Genomic DNA, 16,976 nt, shown 5'->3' with positions numbered 1-16,976 from the left:
CAGGGTCAGCCCTGGTCAGTATTTGGATGGGAGACCACCAAGGAATACCAGGGTTGCTGGGCAGAGGAAGGCACTGGCAAACCACCTCTGTTAGTCTCTTGCCATGAAAACCCCAAAAAGCGGTCGCCATAAGTCGGCTGTGACTTGACGGCACTTCGCACACACAATCTAGTTGATAATAATGGCCTGTATCCTACAAGTTTTCTGACCTAAGTTTGAAGGTGTGCTCCTTCAGAAATGGACTCTGAGAGCACATCGGGCACACAAGAACTACCAGCTTTCCAAGCAAGTTCTTACCTCATAACTGGTCCTTAAAGTAGCATATATATTTTTAAAAAGCTGAGGGAGGAGGCTGTTCTCTGTTACTCTCCACACACCCTCTACTGCTAAGTAGCTCTTTGCATCCTGGTTTCTAGTTGGATGGTCATCCAGGGCTTTGCCCAGAGCCCCTGCCATCTTGGGCACTAAATGTTACTGCCTTCTCCGTGATGCGTGGCGTGAGTGAGGAGGAAGGAGAAAGCCCACTGCTTCTCCTTCCCCACAGCCAGCTCCTGACTGTCCCAGTTGCCATTGTTCTTAGCCCAGTGTCATCTGGAGCAGGTCAACATTGGACATATCCCAGGAACTGGCACTGCTTAAATTGAGTAACATCTGCTTCATCGCACCCTTTTCTCCTCTCCCTTTCGCCCAAATATTATTTTCTCCTTGTAACCCCCTGGAACCCTTTTCCATGCAGTATCCTGGGGTTTTGCCGTCACTAGCCAAGATTGCAACAGAGAGAAATTATAACGATATGTGGGTGTTTCGTGTATTACAGGAATGTTGTAAGCAAGGTCACCAAGAGGATTACAGAGGCTCAGGGCTAAACTCAATCAGGAGCCATTTGGACCAGGCCCAAGTTAGCTATGTACATAAGGGATTTTGGCCAGGATCCAGAGGACCGTGAAACTAGTTCTTTGAGCCGAAGGGCACTTCAGACTTGTTTTTCTCAAACCACAGCCCCCTTAACCATGCTGCATGGGAAGCTGCTTTTGAAAGTGGGGGGAGTTTCAAAAGTTGCTTTGTGATATAATGGGGGGGGGGCTCTCCAAAGGGGGGAAGTCTGTTACTTTAAAGTGAGCACCTTGCATGAAACTACTAAGTAGGTCTTCACATCCTGGTCCTTGAGATTAAAGGTACCCATATATTAAGCTTGGGCAGATCGTCCTTGATATTTTCCCCAGTCCCTGTTGTCCCACACCCTCCTTTGGTGGCCTGACAGTATGCATACCTATGTGGATGTTTCATACAGTTCAGTGTCCTTCCTTCCTTCCTTCCTTCCTTCCTTCCTTCCTTCCTTCCTTCCTTCCTTCCTTCCTTCCTTCCTTCCTTCCTTCCTTCCTTCCTTCCTTCCTTTCTTTCTTTCTTTCTTTCTTTCTTTCTTTCTTTCTTTCTTTCTTTCTTTCTTTCTTTCTTTCTTTCTTTCTTTCTTTCTTTCTTTCTTTCTTCTTGTAGCTTAATGATCTTATGTTACTGTTCCCTTTAGCAAAACTTCACAGGGTATTACTCTGCTTCATTGCTATGCTGGATACCTGAGGAGGTGTTAAAATAATTAAGGTGAACTATGTGTTTTCTTGAGAAGCACACAAAAGGATTTGCATCTGCAGTGGGGATTGAGCTATCAAAAACAGATGTGACCATGTGGAACATTTCACATAAATTTATTAAAATCATTATTTACCTGTAACATATAAGCAGGGTTTTAGCTGCACTAGCTTGTTGCCAGTATGTACTGCCAATAATCTGCCAAAAAAGCAGCTTGCTGGCAAAATTGTTGAAATGGTTAGCTTATGCTTACAGAAAACATTACAACCCTGATTCACATTAAAACCTAACAGAAATGAACCCTTTGATGCTGGGGATGCTGGATTGTGTTATTGAAATATGGTATACAGTTTATTTGGATTGTGTATACTGTAGAAGAAATATGAAAATCTATTTGTAACGTGATATGTAATCATCTAAGACAGTTATTGTTTTCAGTTACTCTCTCTCTGAATGGGATCACGTGGTGTCTGCTCAGGTTTAAAAGAAGTCCCGCACACATATGTCCCGTGTATCAGTTTAAAATGCACTGAGCACCAGTTGGCCCATTAATAAAGCATAGAGGTTGAAAACAATAAAGTATCTGACTTCTAAATATAAACAGTTTTTAAAGCAAAGGCTTCTTTTTGGGACGGGGGGGGCTATACATTGTAGAAATGTACGTTTTTCATCCAAGTATCATTTCAATAATGGCAAGCTTAAATATTGGAGACTATGGGGAAACATAATATTACGATAATGTTCTTTGGTGCGGTTTGGAGGGGTTTAGGAAACATTTGGAAGTATTTTTCTCATAAAGTCACTTAACTATTGAAGTGTTATGATAGCATTCCCTTCTGTATTGTGTTTGTGCATACTGAAAGAGTCCATTTAAAGGGGACGCTCAATCCAAAAATCTTGGTTAGAATTTATTCTTCCAATCTGGAAATTGCATCCAATGGTGGGTGGTAGTTTAATAATGGGATGCAATGGAGGAGCCAAAGGTGATTTAAAGGGAAAGTATCATTTTTCAAACACCCGTCCATTTCCCGTTCTATTCCATCTTTTTCTGTTCTGCTGCTTCAGATGAAATCTGCATTTTCTAAGTCAACACCCTAGAGCTCAGTTGCTGGTGTTTCAGCAAGAGTTTGACTACTGGTGAATGTTTGCAAATCTTAATACATGCAGTTCTCAGAGCGCTAAAGCTAAACATTTTAAAACATTTCTTTCCCTACACTTCATTTGACCTCTTTAGTTAGTATGCATATAGCCACATGTTCTCAACTTTTGTCAAGTGTTGTGACCAAATTAGGTTTTCCATTTTAATGTCGAATATTTTTTGATGCCTTTAAACGTTGCAGTATAGTCGCCACATTGATAAAAACGTTCACTCATTGAACACATGAAGCTTCCTTATATTGAATCACACCATTAGTCTGTCACGGTCGGTACTGTCTACTCAGACTGGCGGCAGCTTTCCAGGGTCTCGGGTGGAGGTTTTTCATATCACCTTATTATTTCAGCTAGAGACACCAGAGTTTGAACTTGGGATCTTGTGCATACAAAAGAGGTGCTTTACAACTTCTGCTGTTTTAAGGGAACAATCCTAAGTCCCAGGTTGTTCAGTGGGGGACTTAGGAATGTGTCCTTAGGACTGCAGCCTATATCTTGGATCAGGGTCCCTGACCTTTCCGAGACTGTGGGCACCTTTGGATTTCTGGCACAGGGTGGTGGGCGCAACCATAAAACGGCTGCCACAGGGGGTGGAGCCTATCACAAAATGGCCACTAAAGGAGGCGGAGCAAACACAAAATGTCAACGAGGGAGGTTATTATGCATAACTCAAATAGTAACTCTTCAACATTTCAGTCCAAGCTCTGTTTAACAAGATGCCTTTTTAAATGGACATATTGTTAAAAATATGTTCTTGCATACATACTGCTTATCTTTAGTCACACAGTCAAGATCCTTGTGCTGTGGTGGCAGCTGCTGCCAAAGGAATGTATTTAAAAATCTGCCCAGCCAGTCAGAATCCCTGCTGGGCAAAACACCCTCCTACTTTCTAAAAAAACTTAGCAGGTACTAGGAAAGGTGTTGGCGGGTGACATGGCACCCATTGGAGACCCCTGCATTGGGTAATATCTCAAAGTGCCTAACTAAAGAGAGTACTTGAAATAAGGTGAGGGGGACACGATCGTTTGGTTTCATTTAGCGTGTAGTCCATTCACCATCTTTAGTTATGTAGCTATTTTGAAAACTATTGCCTGACACATTTGAATTAGATATTCACAGATTTGAAATCCTTACAGTCAGTTATCAGTCATTACCAAGAATAAACATATATTAATAGTCAATAGATTGACTCTATAAAGGAAGCCGCAGCCCTCAGTTTGCAAGACCTGAGCAAGGCTGCTAATGATAGGATGTTTTGTAGGACATTGATTCATAGGGTCGCCATGAGTCGGAAGCTACTTGACGGCACTTAACACACACACACGATAGTCAAAAACATGAACGAGAAGCTAATTCAAAAAGATGATTTTAGGGCTGCCTGAAAGCAAATGAGTTGGCATTCCATCTCCCTTTGAGCCTTGCCGCTAACTTGAAAGCTTCTAAATACACACATTTCCTGCAAAGCCCTACAAAAGACAAAGATCTCATCTTGAATTTATGTTGCAGTCATTTGTTTGTATTTAATTAACTCTAAAGATCAAGACATGCGAACATTTAAACATGTTACATTTTGTAAACGTAACACTGTTCATTGTTCAGCTTTCTTTTCTACTAACAAGTTAGTTTCATTGTACCTTTACGGAATAGAAAATCATAAAAAGATGTGCTTAAAAAAAACTTTAAAATAGTCCAAAGTGATTTGAGGGCATTCTTGTCCGTTTGGAGCCTTTTTGCCAGCCATTCACGGGTCAATACGTTATGTAATAAATTGATATTAAATCAGCAATAATCCCACAAGTACAGAGTAGATTAAAATGCTTTTGGCCAGAAGGGTGTGGAACAGGGTAGGGGCACAAAGGAATCAAAGCCTAGAAAGAACACATCTGTGAGGTTTCAGTTTATTTTGGGAATAGCTTCTGTCTTCCTCCTCCTTTGCATAATTCTTTCTTTCCAGTCAGTGCCTGATACAGAACCTGTGTCAGATGAGCAAAGCAAAGCATTTTGTTTACTCGTGTGTCTTAAACAATGTATTTTTAAAAAAAGAGAAATGCAGGATCTCTGGATCCACCCATGAATCCACGATTGGGGCTCTTACACCGTGCTTCGTGCCCCTCCTTCTTCCATTGAGGAATTACAACCAGGAGGAGATGAGCACTAGGAAGATATATGTCGAAAGCGCACTTGATTGAGAATGAAATCGGATTGGCGAGAGGATTGAAAAGAGCAAGAAATGCGGAGGAAATAAAATGAAATTTGATGGCACTTTTGAATCCTAAATCCGAAGGAATGAGAGTTCTCTCCCAGCAAAATACTGGGGAAAGAGATCTGGAAGCACTTTAATATTGCAAAAGCCTGTTGTTCCTTTTTCTGCATTTGGATTTTTACCACCCAGGTTTAAAACAGGAGTATACCTGATCTTCCTCAGGTACCCTCTTAATCATGTGATGCTCTAGAATACTGATTCCTGTTTTTAATTCCTTTTAGTACCTGTTCATTCTTTCCTTTGGTTCCTTGCTCTTGCCATTTGCCACTCTTTCCCCTCTTCTTTCCTGTGAGCTTTTTGCCAGCAGTGGAGCAGATAGTTCGTTGTGGATACTATCAGACACAAGTTTCAGTATCCTTGGGTACTTCATCAAAATTAGTTGAGCTTTATCTGCTGAGCACATGCCAACCCCCCACCTCCCAAGAAATATGCACTCTTTTCAGGTGGCAATTCACTGTAGAGGAGAGGGGCCATGGTTCAGTATAGAGCAGAGCATCTGCTTTGTATGCAAAAGGTCCCATGTTCAGTCCCCAGCATCTCCAGCTAAAAGGAGCAGATGATGTGAAAGGCTTCTACCTGCGACCCTGGAGAGCTGCTCCCAGTCTGAGTAGATACTACTGACTTTGATAAACCAATGTTCTGATTCAATATGTTTGTTCAGTTCCTATGGAGTTAGGGGGAGCAGAATTGGGGCAGCAAGGCCTGCCCCTCCCTGATAAATGCACATTATTTTTAAGTGTTACATAGAGCCTGCACACATTCAGCTCTCTCTGCACATGTGCATATGTTGCAGATGGAAGGAAATGAACAGGATGAAGAAGAAACAATTGGAAACTCATGAATTAGGCCAGGGGTGGGGAACGTGAGGCCCAGGGCCCACGAAATCATTTGGTCTGGCCCTTTGTGGGTCCTGGCAGATTTCTAACTCAGAAGGATCAAAGACTGGTGATCCACCCCCTCCCGCAGACAGGAATAGCCTCTTTTCAAGGCGGATGTGAGTTTGTTTGGCCAAGAAAAGGAACCTTCTTTGCCCCTTGCAGAAGAGTCATTAGCTATGGAGCTGCTAGGACCGCCCAAGAAACTGTGTTAACCCTTTCCCACCTGGGCCATGGAGAAACGTATTCCCTCTGTACTACAAGAGGGCTGGGGGTGGAAGTGGCGCGGCCCTCATTTCATCCCTGCAGGCAGAGGTAGCAGGAGCCGGCTGTAGAATCCGGCCCCGACCATGCAGAGCAGGAGCAACTCCTGCATGCGGCTGGGTGGCTATGTCCGGCTTGTGCAACAGACCATCCTGTGCCACCAGGAGGGCAAGTGCGCCACCAGTTGGATGCCTGCCTGCTTGCGCATAAGGGGGGGTCATCTGGGGCAGGTGCCTGCTTGGGGCTTGGCCGGCTAATTTTTAAGTTGATAACTTTGTATGGCCCGCAAATGATGTTATAAATATCCAAATGGCCCTTGGCGGAAAAAAAGGTTCCCCACCCCTGATTTAGGACACTGAATGAACACAGAGTGGTGAATCACAAATACAGAACCAGCTGCGTACTACATTGAAGGGTGCGTTGTGTTTTAAAATAGGTAACCTGGGCATAAACAGTTGTCCTCTCTTACTGCTGACAGAATGGCTTTGGGCAAGTTACTGCCACTCGGCCCGAGCTTCCTCACAGGCTCGTGGTAAAAGTTGATGCGGGAACAATTGTACAGGATTCAGACTCTTAAAAGTTATGAGATATTTTTTCCTTTTACCATCCCCTGTGGAAAACTTGCTGTTCCAGTTTTCTCATAAATATCTTCCTCAGTATCATTGAAGCAGGAAGTTGCTGGAGCTATCCCAGATACCTCACAGTATGGCCATCTTATGACCCTTCACATAATTGGAAATCATCCAAATGTGAAGGGTATTTATCTCTGGAATGTGTTAGGAAAGACATGGACAGAATCACCCAGCAACTCATTATGAAGGTCAGAGAGGTAGATGTAGCAAAAAGCTGAATAAAAGTTTTGTCATACTATGAGAATCTTTGAGGGTTTTTTTTTTTAATATATAGGTCGTAAGAAGGATCTCCTGGTAGCGAGATTGCCCTTTGCCAAACCCTTTGAATGGCCCAGTTCACAAGTGAACTTTGTTTTGTTTGTTTTTTCATTTTGAGGTTTGGAGCAAGGATTTTTATTACCTTTACCAGGAAGACTGACCTTTTAACATACTGGGAAAGTTCCTTGAAGGCCGCTGCTCTTCAGGGCCCCTGGCAGCCAGGAGCAGGATAAAGCAAGTGGCCCCATCACAGCTATAGGTTCCACGTGGCTTGAGCCTGGACTCTGGCAATGATGGCAAAGGGTTTGGCTGACCCATTGTGATATGAACATAAGAAAGGCCATGCTGGATCAGACCAAGGCCCATCAAGTCCAGCAGCCTGTTCACACAGTGGCCTCTTGGAAGCGCAAGCAAAGCAGACCTTGTGACGCTCTTTGTTCCAGGGCTGCTGTAATGTCCCAGTCAACCTTCAATCTCTGCCTGAACCCAGATCGTTTTTAATATCCTTTCCACAGGATCTAAAAATTAAAAGAAAAAAGAAAAAAGAAACCTTTTGGGGAAATCTGTTTTATCAAAATCTTTGGAGAGCATCTCCAGGTTTTTTCCAGGTCAACTCTCTGTGAAGTTTGAAAGTTATAAATACAAGAAGATATTTCTTCCAGGTTTACCATGTTTTATCTGTTTTGTTTATGAAAAATAGCTCTTCAAAATACAGTGTGCAGCTTGTAGTCCAGAGCTGCTTCTCTAACAATTTGATCTAACCAAAAACAGCTCCGCAGCCACGGTTTCTAATGTGGTTTTTATTCATTTGACAATGACATCAGTATCTTTCCATTCTTCTTTTGGTGGTGTTTTTAATAAAGTGGTGTATGCGTTGGCTGTTGGAGCCAATGAGGAATACTGATTCTCATAAGTAATTTTTCATTAGGCTAAATGGGGTGTTGTGAATAAACATGTACAAAAGAACATGATGACATCTTATACGCAAACAGTTTAAGCTGCACGTCTCTGTTGCAAATTAATGTGCATAGGTGTGGTGGCATGGCGGTTTTCTACGTAGTGAATGTGTACAAGCTAGAAAGAATGGCAAATCTTGCAGATTAAATGTCAAACATTCAGGGTGACATTTATAGTGACTTTTAGCATGTTAAGAGACTTCTATTATGTAGTCAAGAATGAGTTATTTTTGCCATAGTGTTTCAACAAAGTGTTTACAGTCAAATGCACCAAACTGACAGGTTATTTATTATATTTGTGGGACTCTCAAGGCTTATTATTTGCTATATTTATATACACTTTAACTAGAAATATTACATGTCAGAGGAGTCAGATTCTAAATTCAGGAAAAGAGAACTGCTTTTGGAGCTTTCTAGTATTACAATTCTGAGTAATTTGTACTACAAAAGTAGTGTCCAGCATCAGCCCATTGGTCATGCTCACCCAACCAAGGTGTCCCCACCAGTCTATGCTACTACCATCAAGTGGCAACTCAAATACTGTTCATTCTGACCTCCCCAAAAATGCAAGTGAGGCCTTGGTATATCAGATACCACATTGTGCGCTGTTCTTTTACCATCCACAAATGGGGGAGTCGTGAGTAGGAATCTAATTTCCCCATTTTGTTTCCCCCCTCTTTACCTCACTTTAGCAGCGTATGAAGTCCCTTCCCTTTCTTTTTCCTCCCTCTCTCTCACCCACTTTCCTACCCATCTTTTCTGTTTCTCCACAGAGCAGTCTCTGCCCCAACACACACACACTGACCCATCATTAGCCTGGCCCCAATGAGTCCTCCCTCAAAGGTCAAAACAGCCCTGGAAAGAGTCCTGTCCTCCCTGCCTTTTACTGACAGAAACCAAGGCTTGAATGCTGGCAATACTGTTGTGGTTGCCTAAGGGTAGAGGTGGTCCTTTTATCCTTTTTTTTTTGGATGGGGGAGGTTTAACCTCCCAGTGTTTTTAAGATTTCAGATTTTCTCAGGTTTGTAGAAGGGTCTGTCTAGTCTGTCATGACCCCAGTCGCTGGATTTACATCCAGATGGGGCCATGTTGAGAATTTCATATATTGATGATGTCATTGTATTAGGCTGCATATGCTTAACAATTAGTGACAATCTTTAACTGGTAAGGGAAAATTTTATTCTGACCATCTGAGAGTTAAAAGCACACTATTTAAATGCTCTTTTGGTTATGGCATGTTACTGTAAAAGGGCATGAAAGAAAATATAGGATCTTCTTGCTTTCTCACAGTGTGGTGGTTTGTTTTTGTTTTGTTGATTACGTTGTTAGTGATCTTACGCTTTAATGTTTCAAATGCTGCCTATACTGAGATTGTTGTAATATTTACATTTATTCTGACCCAGCCACATAAGCGAGTCACATAGAAGTTCTCCCAGCCATATGGAATCTGCTCCCAGATAAGTGGCTGCTATGCATCTGAAGCAAAATTTAAAGAGCACCTGAAGTTTGATAGTTTGCACAATTTTTGTCAACGTTTAAATGACTTTTGTCATTTTGCATTTCTACTAACTGAATACATTATCATTGTAAAATACTGTATGTTCTACAAAAAAGCATATCCCTTCAGCATCTCTGATGACCACTCCATTTCCCCATAACAATAGATTCCCTAACCCTTAATAGGAATGGCTTTTTTCACACTGTCCAAGTTACCTTACTCATTAGTTTAGAAAGGAGCCTTTTAAAAGTCTGTCCGTTGGAACTACTAACCACCAATTACTAGCTGTAGGGAGGGCCAAATTATGTTTACCTATTCCAAGAAAAGCAATGAAAAAGAAGAATGGGAAATGGAAAACTGAGGTTTCTAATAAAGTAAGCATTTCTTCTAGAGTTGTTGCTTGTGGTTTAAGATCATTATGGCTATTGCTGCTACCTTCTTGTTTTGTACAAGGATAGGGAAAGGCACACATCCGAGTACGAATTTCTGAGGAGTCAACTGGAGAAAATCCACACAAACCACATGGTGTATTGGACATTTCAGACAGAGCCTTAGCAGCCCATACAAAGCTGAGAAGGTGTTGGTAAGGAAAGGAGACATGGGCCACTTATACAGGGTCATTTGTAAATGCGACCTTTAAAATGCTTATTCATGGTCCCGATGCAAAAGGAGAAATTCCACCACCACCCTTGCCTGCTCCTTTGTTCCTTCCACTAGCCAACTGCCATTCGCATAGCTAACGCGCGGCTGTCCATTTGCATGGCTCCTTGAGGGGATTCTTCGGTGTGGAGGTGGAGCAAATGCAAAAGGTTGCTTTAAAGGGGCTCTTAAGGAATGTGAATCAGGTATGCCCTGGCTTCGCAGTCACTTCCTGAACGACGGTTCATTGTGAAAAGCTCAAAAAAAATATGCGGGGCACTTCAGCCTGGAATGCGCTGCTAATTACCAAGCATAACCGGCCATGGTAAAGCTTCACTTTCCTTCTCCTGAATCCTTGAAAACAGCGTTCCCAGTGCGGTCCATGACCTGTCAAAATATCCGTCACATGTACAGTATTAAGTTTAGGCGGAATATAAAGTAATCCAAAACATGTAAACAGCTAAGAATTAATTATAAACATTATATAGGTCTTATACATGATTGACCAATTAAAATCCATGCATAATAATTTACACTGTGATAAAAAAGTCTCGATGTTTATCAGACTGCGGGGAACCTGGTTTGTTTGTGAGTGCCTTACGTTTGGTAATTGCAGTGAACAAAAATTTTGCTACCGAACGTGAAACCCCCATACTCTTGTCTTCCAAGAGATATCTCAAGAAAAAGCTCTCAGACTGGTGTAAGGAATTCCGGCTAAGGTAAAACGCTGTAATAAAGGTTCGATTAACCATTTTCTCTCAGCAACATACAAAGCACAGTAAAGTAAAACATGAGGGACTGTCTCTACAGAATCATTTGAGCAGGGACAAAGTCTCATAGACCGGGGAGTTCGTTGGAATCTACCGCGTTCCCAGTGTCAATCCAGTGTCAAACACGAGCAAGTTTAAATGTTACTGAGACTTGGGAAAACATCTGTCCAGCCATGGGATGGGATACTAAGGACTGCAACAAGAAGGGTGTGTGTAAAGTGCCTTCAAGTCGCAGCCGACTTATGGCGACCCCTTTTGGGGTTTTCATGGGAAGAGACTAACAGAGGTGGTTTGCCAGTGCCTTCCTCTGCACAGCAACCCTGGTATTCCTTGGTGGTCTCCCATCCAAATACTAACCAGGGCTGACCCTGCTTAGCTTCTGAGATCTGATGAGATCAGGCTAGCCTGGGCCATCCAGGTCGGGGCTCAACAAGAAGGGACATGTGCATAAATCACCATTCACATTACCTTTTGTGAGTTCCCAAGGGTCCTCAGTTGGAGGGGAGGGGGGCACCAGGGACTACAAGCAGTAAGGGAAAGGCAGCAAAAAATCCCTTTGGCAAACTTCATCTGCTTGCAGGTTTCTTTGTTTGTTAAAAGAAACCAGCCCATTCACGTCTTTGCTTGTTTTGAACAAGTTATAGATACCATATTGCAGTCAGACTACAATCTGCTTTCCCATGGGTGGTTGCGATACAACTTTTCCTTACTGCTGTTTGTGGGTGTCAGTGCCACCCGTTGGTATCATCTTTGTAACAATACTCTGAATGTCTTTTTTATCAGGTTGTATAAAAACGTGTTCACTTACCATGCGCCCATGCACTTTTTCAAGAAGTGCTGCATCAGTCTGGAGAAAGCTCAGTCCAGTTCTGTTTTTTTTAAATTCTAAAGGTTTGTTCAGGCATTGCATAAGACTGTTTAAGCCACCGTCAGGAAATAGATGGTCTGTTACCCCGTTCCTGTCATGTTGACAATAGAGGTTATACTGTGTATAATTTGTGATATATGCAGTTCTGTCTTCTGGGGATTATAAAAGGTGTGATGTTTTTAGACATAATGAAGCTTAGTGAATGCCCAAATGTCTAAACTAACTAAATACTTTCTAATTAATTTTTAAAAATATATTTTTCATTAATGCTACACTGGTATTTCTGTGGCTCTCTGCCTGCATGCTTCATCATGTCTACGCTATTGCTAATAAAACATACAGAAGTACTTCGTGCCAAAACAATGCCAAGTTAATGCAGATCATTCTTGGTCCTTGCTATATCGTACAATAAATCTTGTTATAAAAACCATTCAATAAAATGGCAGTCCAAAATGACTTCTTAAAAATTGTCAGAGTAATTAATATTATGTGAGTAATGCAAGCAGATAACAATGTCCTGATTACACTTGGACTTTCCATGTACAACTTGCATAAAAGGTATTCTAAAATGCCACAATAGAAGAAGAAGAAGAGTTGGTTTTTATATGTTGACTTTATCTCTCTTTTAAGGTGAATCAAACCGGCAAACCTTCCCTTCCCCTCCCCACAATAGGCACCTTGTTAGGTAGGTGGGACTGAAAGAGTTCAGAGAGAGCCCAAGGTCACCAGCTGGCTTCATGTGGAGGAGTGGGGAATCCAACTCGGTTCTCCAGATTAGAGTCCACCGCTCTTAACCACTACACCACACTGGCTCTGAGTAGATTTATGAGGACAGAAAACTGGGAAATAGATTGAAGTGAGACATTGTTTAACTGGGCAGAGGAAACAACATTTTAGTAAGGAAGCAGAAGACAACACTGTGCACAATCTCGAGCTAGCTTTTCATATTTTTATTAAACCACTTGGGTTGGATCCGCTGAAAGATTTCATGGAAGGTGTTAGCAGAGTGGATCTATCTCAAGCAAGTTACTGTTTGTCCCAGAATTCCTCTATGAAGAGCAGGAGAACCTTGCAAGCAAAATGTTCCACAAGTCAAGGTGTTGCAACGGCAAATGGGAATGTAGTAAAATCACCACTTTTTCTGACTCCTGCTGATGCAAGGAATCCTGAGGGAAGAGGGATTAAACTTCACCAACAACCTATTCCTGAGCTGTCAGCAGCCGGGGATGGCGGGGAGGAGACGCCACCGTGGTTCCTCCTAACCTGTTTCTCGGCCGCCAAAAGCTCGGAAAAGCCTTTTAAAGGCTTTTGTTTTTTAAATGGGGCTTTTTGCCCCATTGAAAACAGTAAGGCTCTGCCTGCTAAAAAGCAGGCTGTTCTTCCCGGTGGCATTCCAGGGCGAAAGGGGATAAGAGGCTGCCTATAGGCAGCCCCACCCCGGGATGCTGGCACCCCCCCCCCCGAAGGCCAGTGCGGGCCTTTACGCTGGTGGGACGCTGCCATGGCAGCGCTGGGAAACCAGCATTCGGGGCTCCCCACCAGCGTGGGGGCCACTCACAACGGCATAAGTAGCCCGGGCACCAGCACAGGGCCCCTTCCTGGCCTTCTGAGGACTTTCATCCCAGAAGTCAGGAATGGGCTGTAAGTCTTATTAACCAAACAGAGATTTAGGAATTCTTAAATTCGAATTATGATTTAAAGTTAGCTTCCTACAGATTGCTGGAAGCAGTTTTTGGAGAGGAAAACTCAACTGCATGGGACAAATTAGATTTTGGAAGTAACCCTGTAAGTTTTATTAAAAAAAAAAAAAAAAAGTTTAATAAAATGGCAAATCGCAAATACTGCCCAACTCCAAGTCAGCAACACCTGAAGAGTGAAAATGTAAAAGGACAAAGGTGGAGGAATACAGTAGATGAAGGCAAGGCAGAGGCTGGCAGGCTAGGGAAGCTAGAGAGATCTGTATTCAAGCAGAAGAAGAGACAGCAGCTGGTACTGCAAAGAGGTTTTGTACATCTTGGAAAAGAACAGTTGGCAGAGCCCAAGTCAAATAGAAGACAGGATCTGTGGCAGATATTCATAGTGGTGTTACTCTAGTTCAGAGTATGAGACATATATACATCTGAAAGGTCACTTAATAGACCATTCTGGAAGGAATATTCCTTGAGCTAACACTGTAGGGTTGCCAACCTCCAGGTGGGGCTGGAGATCTCCTTCTTTTACAACTGGTCTCCACAAAGATCAGTTCCCTTGGAGAAAATGGCTGCTTTGGAGGATGGACTCCATGGCATTGTACCATACTGAAGTTCCTCCCCTCCCCAAACCCTGCTCTCTCTATGCTCCACCCCCAAAATCTTCAGTTATTTCCCAATCCTGAGCTGGCAACCCTAACCAACCGTTAAAAAAAGGTAAAGGTCCCCTGTGCAAGCACCGGGTCATTCCTGATCCATGGGGTGACATCACATCCCAACGTTTACTAGGCAGGCTTTGTTTGCGGGGTGGTTTGCCAGTGCCTTCCCCAGTCATCTTCCCTTTACCCCCAGCAAGCTGGGTACTCATTTCATCGACCTCGGAAGGCTGAGTCAACCTGGAGCCGGCTACCTGAAACCAACTTCCCTCGGGATCGAACTCAGGTCGTGAGCAGAGCTTGGACTGCAGTACTGCAGCTTACCACTCTGGCCCACAGGGCTCGTGAACCAACAGTAGCCACACCAAAAAGGCACCAAGTATGCTGCACCAAGCATGGTCTCTAGGGCTGTTGAGAGCCGCCACAGGATCCCAGACAAAGATGCCCCTTAGGGCCTCTCCTGATACCGCCCAGGCCCAAGCCAAACATCATATGAAAGTAAATCACATGATTTGCCTTGTCCCACCCACGCACCCCTGGCCTGTTGGTAGCCCTGGTGGCCATTCAGACTATGTTGCAATTAACCCAACTTGCTGATTCCTGAGAAGGATTTCTTTGTATTTGTCTGCAAACATTTTTATTGTCTACTCACACTAAACATGCTGCTGATCTTTATTGATGGTATTGACTTGATAAATTCTCAAGCTCTCTAGTACTAAGTAAAACCTAGATTTTGTTGAGATTATGGCCTCTCTTCACTGTTGCTCTGCTACAGATGAACAGTGGACATAATATGAAAACCACTCCTACGGTTGTCCTAGACCGACAGACTTTGTTATTTTGAGGAGTGAAACATACAAACAAAATATGGCCAGGAAACTGACCTCCTTTCTCTCTCTTGTAGGAATTGCTTCACGTTCAGTTTAGAAGCAAATCTTCTACACCGGAAAGATGTGTGAGAATCTTCCTGCCTGTATCATTTATTCTATTAGAGTTGGCTTGCTGGGATAGAAACGGCAGTTGTGAAAGAGTAGTATAAGCCTCCTTCAAATTCCATTATAGTGTGGGCTGAGCCAGAAGATGGTGTACCAATTCATAATTTCCAACGCATGTAATGCAAGCAGCTGGGTGACTGCATGTTGTTTGATGTTCAATGAAGCAACCTCCTGTTTTCCTTAAAAAATAACTGGACCTTTAGAATACCTCTTTCAGGGAGTTCTTGCATCAGGTCAGATTGTCCAGTCTCTCAATCTCTTTTTCTTTTCTGTGGTAACAAAAGCAAGCAATTGGAGGGAGATTGTGTCAGTCCGAAGCCAGGGCTTTGTGCGGCCGCACACAGATCTTGGCCACGTGATCGTGTTCTCTAAATCAGGGTGTCTGAAATCCATGGCTAAGAGGGGAACCTAAGGCTGGAGAAGATGGAAGACTGGAACTTGGAGAGCAGTAGGCAGAGATGATTGTTCTGTTTGCCAAGCAAAGGTAGAAAGCTACGTTCCTAGTGCTAGGCCTGGACAATCCAGAGTCTTCATACTGCCTGTCATTCACAAGGACCCAGTGGCCATTTATTCATGGAAGGTTTTGCACTGGATTTGCCACTCTTTAAATGCACTTTTCCCCCATCCATATTCTCAAAACTCAACAATAAGCCGCCATGCAGAGTTATGAGAATTCAGATGGGGAAAATGTGCATCTATAGAGTGACAAATCCAATGCAAAACCTTCCATGAATAAATGGCCAGTGCTTCACTCCCCTGTTCTTTCTGTGCCTGAAGAGGAGTGTAAGGACTGAGTGAATATGATCCACAGAAGCAGATGATGCTCTTCCCAACCTCTCAGACCATGAAGATCTTGGTTCAAGTCTCCGCCAAATGCCTGTCCTTGTTTCCCTGAAAACATCTTGCCTTATGGCTGGTCATATCCAAGGTTTTTTATGGAGCTGACAGGGAACTTCTCCTTGTGATTGAAACCCTTCATGTGGTGAATGGCTGTCAGAGATGTTAGAATAATCCATATATGGAAATATTTATGTGGCTTCCATGTGGCAGTGAAATGGTCCTTATTTGCAGTTTGGTTAGAATTGAACAGTAATTGCTTTGAAGATGCTCTGTAAGTCAGTTTGAGAAACCACGCTTCCTTGTGACTAGAATTCTGTTTCCTGTGCCACATCCCACAAGTGCAGCGTACATCAATTTATGGAAAATATTGATCAGTTTTGAATCTTTGACAGCTTTCAGAATCTCCATATCTCCGTGTAAAATTTAAAATTGTATTTTTTTTAATCATAGGTTTATGCCAGAACACAAATTGGCCCATATTAAGAACATGCCTGGAGCTAAAGGAAACGGGACTACTTGCCCATTTATGAGTCTGCCTGTCCAAGAGAAGAACAACAGAACTGTGGGTTTAACCAAAAATAGCAACTCAGACCTGATGCTTTTTGACTACAAAACACAGACAGAATGTTGTACCCCTTTGCAAGAGAGGCTGCATAACCCGCTAACAACACCAAAGGAACTGACCGAGCTCACACCCTCCAAATGCACAAGTCATTGTCAAGAAGACCAACCACAGTCAACTTGTAATCTTTGCAGAACCCCAGGGGGGCTGGAGTGTCAGCAGAAACCTTTGCACATTATTTGGCCTCACAGGTGGTAAGTATAATACCAAATTAAAATACGGTGGTTGGGACCAAGAGCTGTCGCCTACAAAGCCCCTCAGATGTTGGCCCCAGGTGTCAGGGGGCTTTCAGGAACAGCACTGAGCAAAATGTAGGGGTCCGCATGAGTGGGATTGGTAAAAAATGCGGCCTGCTCTTCTGGCAGCAGAAAAAATGAGGTATAGATTCAATCCAATGTCTTTGATCTCATTCCGGA

At 43.0% G+C, this 16,976-nt stretch overlaps 1 protein-coding gene across 2 annotated transcripts in view; it reads left to right on the top strand.

Annotated features, from left to right (window-relative positions):
* GTDC1 (glycosyltransferase like domain containing 1) overlaps positions 1 to 16,976 on the top strand; it is a 226,920-nt gene that overhangs the window by 150,144 nt on the left and 59,800 nt on the right. For both annotated transcript variants that reach the window (XM_056861446.1, XM_056861445.1), the window contains one exon: positions 16,389 to 16,754. In XM_056861446.1, coding sequence (XP_056717424.1) covers positions 16,389 to 16,754 — 366 coding nt within the window. The remainder of the gene's footprint in view (positions 1 to 16,388; positions 16,755 to 16,976) is intronic.

The sequence above is a fragment of the Euleptes europaea genome, chromosome 15 (genome assembly GCF_029931775.1).
Source record: "Euleptes europaea isolate rEulEur1 chromosome 15, rEulEur1.hap1, whole genome shotgun sequence".
Classification (NCBI taxonomy): domain Eukaryota; kingdom Metazoa; phylum Chordata; class Lepidosauria; order Squamata; family Sphaerodactylidae; genus Euleptes; species Euleptes europaea.
This window is presented reverse-complemented; position numbering and strand designations above follow the sequence as displayed.